This window comes from Anguilla rostrata, chromosome 1, assembly GCF_018555375.3.
Source record: "Anguilla rostrata isolate EN2019 chromosome 1, ASM1855537v3, whole genome shotgun sequence".
In the NCBI taxonomy this organism is placed as follows: Eukaryota; Metazoa; Chordata; class Actinopteri; order Anguilliformes; family Anguillidae; genus Anguilla; species Anguilla rostrata.
In genome coordinates, this window is record NC_057933.1 from 79622017 (window position 1) to 79631207 (window position 9191).

At 46.7% G+C, this 9191-nt stretch overlaps 1 protein-coding gene across 1 annotated transcript; it reads left to right on the forward strand.

Annotated features, from left to right (window-relative positions):
* Nucleotides 1-2077, forward strand: LOC135236872 (rho-related GTP-binding protein RhoB). The gene is made up of 2 exons (XM_064303462.1): nt 1-132; nt 255-2077. Exon 2 carries the CDS (start codon nt 279-281, stop codon nt 867-869), a length of 591 nt encoding a protein of 196 aa, XP_064159532.1. The 5' UTR covers nt 1-132; nt 255-278; the 3' UTR covers nt 870-2077.
* The last annotated feature ends 7114 nt before the right edge of the window (nt 2078-9191 follow it).

Here is a 9191-nt window from a genome sequence, read left to right on the forward strand (position 1 = left end):
GCTTGTTCCTATTGGATTGCTATATTAAGAAAGCGGCTGCTCACTTTAAAAAGGAAGCGCTCTGGTTCCTAGTTAGAATTTGACTGAGAAAGCTGGAGAAGAGCGGACTGCTCGGAGACTTTATAGCAATTGGTGCGATAATTTTGAAAATACAGATTTAGTTTCAGAGAGAATTTGCTAGATAGCCGTCACGGTAACGTCAAAAAGGCGAATCTGTGGTAATCCGCAATAATTTTTCTACTTTTTATTTGTAGCCAAAAAGATCACAGATTGAACCAATGGCTGCTATCCGCAAGAAGCTCGTGGTTGTAGGAGACGGCGCCTGCGGGAAGACCTGTCTACTTATTGTCTTCAGCAAAGATGAGTTCCCCGAGGTGTATGTGCCCACCGTGTTTGAGAACTACGTGGCGGACATCGAGGTGGACAGCAAGCAAGTGGAACTTGCCCTGTGGGACACAGCCGGTCAGGAAGACTACGACCGACTTCGCCCTCTATCCTATCCGGACACCGATGTCATTCTGATGTGCTTCTCCGTGGACAGTCCCGACTCCCTGGAAAACATCCCCGAGAAGTGGGTACCGGAGGTGAAGCACTTTTGCCCAACCGTGCCGATCATACTGGTGGCCAACAAGAAGGACTTGCGGAACGACGAGAACGTGAGGAACGAGCTGGCGAGAATGAAACAGGAGCCGGTGAAAACGGAGGACGGCCGAGCCATGGCCGTGCGCATCGGGGCGTACGACTACCTGGAGTGTTCGGCGAAGACGAAGGACGGCGTGCGGGAGGTTTTCGAGACAGCCACCCGAGCTGCTCTGCAGAAGCGCTCGAGCCAGTCGGGGGGCTGCGCGAACTGCTGTAAGCTGCTGTGAACTCTTTTGTTAAATGACTGAAACTACTGAAAACTAGCAAATGAAGCGCAGCGAGTCCCCCCGGCGTCCGTCTGAATGACCGGGATTGAAGCAACTCGTCGGAGAGACGGGACTCGTGCTCTTTGTGCTAGTTTCGAAGCGGCAGGACGAGAGATGCACGGGCACTATGTCCTGATTCACTCCCAGTGATAAAGACTATTTTATGACCACCGATTTTACTGGGCGGGTGGGGGACTTCGCTGCAGCCAATGGGCTCGTAGAGTGTGGGGGGGTCGAAGTGTGTTCAACGCACAACGGCACTGTCAGATTTTGAGGATTTTAAAAAATGCCACGTTACTGCATTAAGCTGTTTGTTGACTGTATGGACAGAAACTTTGGTGAGGACGCATTTGGTTTGCCAAACCCATCAATAAATGTTACTAGCAATATTGGCCTGGCTATGTCTCTGTGATGCCGAGCACAAGACAACTCGATGACTCTTCGAAATTAGACCTGTGGACCGAAATCTTTGACATTATTGAAGCAGTTAAGTGGGCATTTGACGAGGATGAACGAGGGGCGAGAGCGATGGTTGTGGTGCAGCATGGCGCGCAGGCCGTTTCGATTTTACGAGGCTTTGTCTCAGTTTTTGGGGAGACTAACTGTAATTTTTTTTTTTAAGTGGATGTTTTGAACGGGAGAGCCACCCGCTTTGCTGCGTCCATCGTTTCCCACATTTTGCACAAGGTCTTGGATCTAGCCCAAGGCTCTACCCCAAAGCTCAACATCAGCATTTAAACGCACCATCCTCTGAACTTTTATAATACAATTATTTTATTTTTTGCTCAGTTAATACTACAGTTGAACAAGCCACCATCAGTCGTCTTTAAATATAAGGCGCAGTTAAAAACACAAACCAATCTGCCACGATTGCACTGTGCATAAGATACGAGGCTGAGATGTTTGGTAAAGAAAGGTTTAAACACCCAATTGCCTCTTGTATCTTAATTAGTGTTATGCTTTCTCTGTTACGGAGGGGGCCTATTAAGATCGGTATTGTGCTATACTATTTTTATACGTCTTTAAGCCTGTGGTACAAAGGATTTTCTTTGTTTTAAAAAAAATGACTGAGTTTCAAGACGTATGAAATGTTTACAACAAACCATGAATATGTGAGCTGTATAATCGGTTTTTGCAAAAACAAAAAAGTATTAAACGTTTAAAATGAATTATTTTGTTTGTTTCCTTCATTGTGGTGGGGTGAATGGGGACAATCAACCGCACAAGGGAAGTTCGCGACTGAAACCTCGCTTGTATTTAAATCGAAAAAGACAAAAAGGGACCTTCACTTCCCTGAGCAGGGGAAACGGTTCTTGTTTATTATAAATGAATCGATGTGATGTGCAAATTTTAAAAGTCCTGAATGGTGTTTAGTAAAACACATGGCCCATTGAAGGCCGATTGAAGGGGTCTTTGTCTCTCAGGGGTGGGGTCACATCTCATTCACAATCCCCGTCTCTCCTCGGTCCTAGCGCCTCCAACACTCTTTTGTCCGCGAGCCGGTTTCCGCGCGACCTTAGTCGTGGCTCCATTGTCATTGTATGATTTTTTTAAAGATCGCCACCCAGGATTATTGCTTTTTAAAAAGCCGCGAGACCGCAGGCTCTGTGGACAAAGTGGCTCTATTGAAATACACGTCTCTCCCTGTTAACGGGGCCCTCTGTTCATTGGGATATGCACGTGTCCTACTGAGTAGCAGATGACCGATAAAATGGATGGTAGAGCGCACTTATTTACGTTTCTCCAAGTGTGCTTTATACAGCTGAGGGCTCATTTTGCTTTTATTATAAGTACATAAAATGATTATGCTTTTTCTGCATTATATTTCAGCAGTAAAAGGGTGCTTATTGGCCGTTCTTAACTCCTCCCCCCATCTCTCTCTCTCTCTCTCTCTCTCACACACACACCCTACTGGAATTACAAGTCAGTTTGCATGTGATTATAACATCTGTGTGGTTATGGGCCCTAATGACACACTTTTACACCATGCAAGCAAGCCTGATTTGAAGACATAAAATAATTAGAGATGTTGGGAGAAGCTGCTTCACAGACTGCAAAATGATGAGTGCTTTTTCCAGCACACAGGCTGTAAATTCACCCCTCCCCCCACCCCATGTTCTAGTACTATTTTTTTTAAAAGTAATAATGATATTAATAATAAAATAAATAAAAAAAACAGGCTGGGGCCAGCTTCAATGTGAACAGCCGTGGCAAAGAAATGGAAAGAGGCAGGATTTTTATTTCCTTCCCTGCCACAGACACAGGGCCGCTGGGCTGAGCAGGCTTCTGTGGCCGGCCTGGACTCTGCTGCTCTGGGGCTGTTCTGGAGCTGCTCTGGAGCTGCTCTGGAGCTGCTCTGGGGCTGCTCTGAGGCTGTTCTGGTGCTGTTCTGGGGCTGCTCTGGAGCTGCTCTGGGGCTGCTCTGAGGCTGCTCTGGGGCTGCTCTGGAGCTGCTCTGGAGCTGTTCTAGGGCTGCTCTGGAGCTGTTCCTTGGCTGGTCTGGGGCTGCTCTGGAACATCAGACCAGCTGGTATCTCTGTCAGTTTAATGTGCAGTTCTTGTTTTTGGGGCAGGTGGGGGGAGGGGGTGGGGCGTGTGTGTGTGTATGCGTGATGGGGAGAGATAATGAAGGCGAGGGGAATCTCTGGGCCTCTAAGGGAGGAGGTAGTGTGTGTGTGTGAGCGAAAAACAATTTCTAATCCCTGCGTGATAGCAGCTGAGGGCAGGGCAATTAGTCCCGACATCAGCCCTACACTGCACTGCGCAGAGGGGACCTGTGTGTGTGTGAGAGAGAGTGTGTGTGTGTGTGTTTGTTTCTGTGTATAGGTGAGTGTGTGTATGTGCCTATGGGTTTCTCTTTCTGTACGCAGGTGTGTGTGTGTGTTTTTCTCTGTGTGTAGGTGTGAGTGTGTCTGTGTGACTATATGTGTTTCTCTTTGTGTTGCATTCTGTGTATATGTTTGTGTGTTTCCTTTCTCTCTCTCTCGCTCTCTCTCTAGGTGTGTTTATGTGTAAATATCTGAGGGCATTCTGCAGAGTAGCTCAGATGAAGCATTCAGCTATACAGTCTTCTCATGGCACACGTTGATCGATGCAACCGAGGGTGTCGTCACAGGGGAAGTCACTGGGATAATGGCAAACCCCCCCCCCCCCATCGGTCGGTGATGCAAAAGCCAAAAACAGGAACAGGGCCCGTGCCATCTGTGGGACGCTGTGGGCTGAGTCAGTCCCATTTCGGCAGGCCATTGGCTGAGAAGCGCGCTGAGCAGTTTCACAGCTGGTGGATGCGGGCGCGTGCAGAACTGCCAATCGCTCAATTAACCTCGCAGTCTGTTAAATTAGACTCCGCAGGAGCGCCCGGTCAGTTTGCAGCGGCGTGGAGGAAACGCATCGATTCGCTTAGGCCTCGTCTACACCTAGATGGAAGTTTTTGAAAATACCGGGGATGTTTTTTTTTTTTCCCCATCTGCTTTCAAAAAAATCCCCCTCCACACACAGTCCCGGACTGATCACGCCAACACTGAACAATAAGCGCGTGTTCTGCGCACAATTTTTTCGCTGTGCTTTACGGGGTATGTGGTTCAGACGATTTGCGGCGTGCACAAAAAGCTCTATTGTCCTCCGTCCACGTCAAAAACACTGAAAACGGGCATTTCGAGAAAAAAAAATCTCCGCTCTGGAGAGCGTCTTTAAGAAAAGCTCCGTTTTTCCGGAGACATAAAACGCCGTTTTTGTGTGGACGGGAGAGCGGGTATTTTTTGCGTTTTCAAAAAAAACACCAGTCTGCCTGTAGATAATGCCTTTTACTGTCAGCATGTTAATGGAAAGGAGCTCACTGGGGGAGGGTTAGAGGCTTTGCCCGCTGCTTTGCGGTGAAACGCGGGGAGTGCCGTGGCCAAACCGGCGAGGGGAACCCCGCCAAATCCCCAGCGACCACGTGACCCGCTCCCCCCGGCCTTCTTCAGCTGTACTCTTTCTCTGTTTCTCTCTCTCTCTCTCTTTTTTTTTTTTTTTGGTGCCTTTGCCAGATTGAGGATTTTGTTTTCGGTCTGGAAACACGTGAGGGGGGGGAAGTCACTCCTCCTACCTGCGTGAGTCACTCTGGAAAGCTGCCCTTGGAAAAAAGGCGCGTTCAGCCAGCCCCGGCGTTCCCCGGTGAGAACGGCTAAAAGGGTTCGATTGTGCCGCGCGAATCCTCCGGGGCGTTAGCCCTGCGGTACCTTCCCGTGACAGCACCTCACGGGTCCTCCAGCGACCCGCCGTCCGTACGCGCACGGCCTGGAGCTTTCCGTCTCTCGAGCCGAAGGCCCTCACCAGACAAATGCCCTTTATCAAGGCCAATAGGCTCTCAGTTCTTAGGGCAGTGAATCGTGAGCAGTCCAGCCGTGTGCAAGTGCAACAGCGCTACATGCTAACACCACTGCAACAGCGCTACATGCTAACACCACTGCAACAGCGCTACATGCTAACACCACTGCAACAGCGCTACATGCTAACACCACTGCTGATACCATTGCAGTTGCTTTTTGAAAAAATTTAGTTGAAGCTAGTACAGGAATACTTTTTCTGATTAAATGTTTTGTTTGCAGTGCTACTGTGCTAATCTACTAAAGTATACTGCTAAGAATCCTTTTGTGCTCACTTAGGCTCTCGTGTACTCTGTATAGACAGGCACAAAAGTCAGGCTGCTTGCATTACCCAGAAATGATAAATACATAAAATTATGGATTTACCAAAAATGCAGAAGTATACCTGAAGGATGCTACTTCATACTAAAGAATACTTTAAGTATAATTAAAGTTTTAAAAATCATAGTATGCTTTGAATACTATTTTTTCTCATGGGTTATTTTGCATGAGCCTGTGTCTTGAGGTGGCACAAAGGTCTGCTTTACCCTTTGAAGAATTAAAAATCTTTCAGTGAATTCTAGAACTCCATTGATTTCAGTCACCAGTGGTGATTGTGACATCGGCATTAGAATGTTCAGCTCAGAACATTCTTATCACATACTTGTGATGTCACACCTTTAAAGGGTTAACAAGCTGAAAGGCATTAAGGACTTTGTAGTTGTTGTTGTTGTTTTTTTTAAAAATTCCTTCTTGAGCAGTCTGACGGCCTGATTTTGAACGTGGGGTTTGGTGACAGGGCAGGGCGGCCCGGAGGCTGCACCTGCGTGCCCCTGCATGTCCCGGGTCACCTGCAGCGCCCGGGCCAAACGCGCAGCTGTGTAAGGCGTGCGCAGACGGGTTGCGTAACCACGCAGCCGGGATCCAGCTCAGGCACTGTAAGCTCCGGGCCTAGCGGTGGGCGTTGGTTAAGCAAACGGGCGTTAGCAACCGATTTTTTTGAAATTCTCCACCCACCAAAAGCCAATTTCTAAAACCTCTTTCATTTTTTTTAAAGCCACCTCTTCTGCTCACGGCCTGCCAGAGTTCTACCTTTGCCCCAAACCTAACCCAACCCCAAACCAGTCCCTCCTGATGTGGAACAGTGGCAGGAGCTCTCTGCTGTTTTTTCGGGCATAGTGTAAAACCTTGCAACACTCCCATTTGAAAGCAGGAAGTTGAATCTATTTCTGATTGATCACTGCCAGAAAAAGGGGGTATGGTAGCGGTCCGTTTTTGTTCTCTAAGGCACGATTCCTGTTAACGTTTCCTCACCAAGTCATATATTTGTACCTAAGAAAACAAATGTAAATGGACGAAGGGTACAATGGGCATACCTTTGAGGGTACTGCCTCAGTGACAAGCCACCGTACCCCTATAGGTGCAATTTTTGCATATATATATTTTTTTTTGACAGTGACGGAGCAGCCTGTCAGCTTCTCAGTGTCTGCTCACACCTCATGCGCCTGTTCGCACCTCAGGCTGTTTCAGGACATGGCTGGACATGTAGCGAGGCCCCATGATGCAATGCGCTACAGTGGCCACGGTCTGCTGTGTCCACCATTTCTTGATTTCGGGCTAGACTATTTGGTTTGTTCAAGCCTAAAGTCTAAAATGTCATGATCTAACAGCACCTCTCAGTTTCTCATTTTGTTTGTTATTTATTTATTCACCCCCCCCCCCCAACCCACATACACCCATTAACACAAATGCATACACACACACAACCACATATGCTCATTATGAACACACATGCACACACTCATCAAAACATAAATGGACACTCAGACACACACACGCACATACACACAGACACACACACAGACACACACAGATAGACACACAGAGGGTGTAGCAAGCTGATGAAAGGCCAAATCAGACCCACCACATCCAGAGCACCAGCAGCCGGGGGACAGAAGATGTGGTGTGTCAGCTGCGGCTGCCACGCTGCCAGTTAGGACGGGACGGGATGGGACGGGACGGTGGGGGGGGGGACGGGGTCTGACACACACACACGCAGGGGGAACCTGCCCAAAAATCACACAGCTGTCCTCAGACTCCTCCGGCGATGACGGGGAGCGATGTTTATGCACGGCGTGGCCGGCGGCATGTTCAGGGTGTTCCAGGTCAGTTACAAGTGTTGTTCTCTCTTTCGGCTTTTAACCTGTTCCGTCCCCCGCGGTGGACACGGTGAGGTGCGGCAGTTCGTAAGGATGCCCCCTGACTTGAGGAACACCAGCGTGCACCCAACCCTCACCCCCTTTTTTTTTTAAAACTACCTACTTATTGAAGAAAAACAAGCGTACCTTCATTTGTTAACTGCCGCCCTCCCCCCGCTTCATTCATTAATCCTTGCAAAATTACAAAGTAGAAGCACTCTCAGAACATTGAATTTCCAAATTAATATTTTAAAAAAATAAAAAATAAAAAAATACAGGAGAAAAAGATGAGTTGAGATAAAATAGCTGTTAGTGGAGCAAAGGAGGATGAGATTTACATTTTCCTTCTAATCTCCCATAGATTAAATTTTCACTGCTAAGTACTGGATGGCATACATATGGCATACAAAAGCACTGACAGTCCACAGCAGAACCAAACAAAGAAAGAGGATGGTAAACCGAATCATTCATCGTTTGTTTTCAGTAAACACAGGGCAGGACTTAGCCTTCTCAGCCCAGTCTGAAATAAATTTCTCTGATCTCCTCACACGTTTAAGATTCCCAGAAAAAAAAAAAACTGTTAACACTATTGAAGAGATAGGATGCAGATCATCTGCAGATCATAGATGCTTTATCTTTTATTTTTAGGAAGTGTAATTTTGTCCATTATGGATAAGGGGAAAACAATAGAGACAGTGGTGAAAAGGTCTTTATTTATAAACGCAATGTCAAACTGTGTTAAAAATAAATTATAGCTTATAGTTATAATTTATAGTTACACCCATTTTTCTTTTAATCAAAGGGCTTTTACTGCATAATTATGGTTCATGGTTAAGCAGCTTTGCTTGAAACTGTACCAGGTTTGGCCTTTTAATTATATTCAGAACTAAATATAATAATTATTTTTCTCTTTTCCTCAGCTTGAATATGGTTATATTTATATATGGTTATATATATTCTTTTCGGTTAGGCCTACGTGTTTTAAGCAACGCATGGCGATTTTTCAAGTAAATGTCTTGTTGCTGGGCAAATGCTCAAAAGAGGGAAAATGAAATAATAATAGATGACCTACTTTATGGTGCTGTCAGCCAATTGTGTGATCCATTACGTATCTCCCTACATAATGTTAAGATTACCTTAGCTACCTTGGAAAGAAAGCATGGAATGCTGATAGCTTTAATATGATTAATTATTGTGTTTACACTCTAAACCGTTTTCCTTAAACGTTCATTTTAAAAGATTAAGTCGAAAATCAGTCTTTTCTCGGCGCGGTTCCTTAATTTCCTCCATCGCCTTTTCGATTTGTCATCCATCTCGCGAGTTGAGCTGTTGCGGCGTGAATAAAGAAATTATGGAAAGTAGGTCACGGGGGTGTCTGAGGAGTCACTTTTACCCGCTCTTTCAGTGTCGGAAACATGCCGAGCCGAGAAGGGTGCCTGCTGGGTCCGGGATGGGTCTGCCAGACAGACAGAGCACGCCGGCTGCCGTATTCATTCTCTCGCGCTGCCACAACTGTGTCGCGTGACTTCGCATGACTTCATCGGAGCCCTGCGTTACACAGGGACCTGCGCAACTGACAGGCGGCGAATGCAAATACCGTTCATTCTGAATGTATGAAAGTATTCGTTTATAGCAGGAACAGAACAATTTACATCGATACGTTATCACTCAACACTCGTGTCATACGTAGACCTATTGAAAAACGAGAAAGTGCAACAGCTGAGTCCGCAGATAGGCTT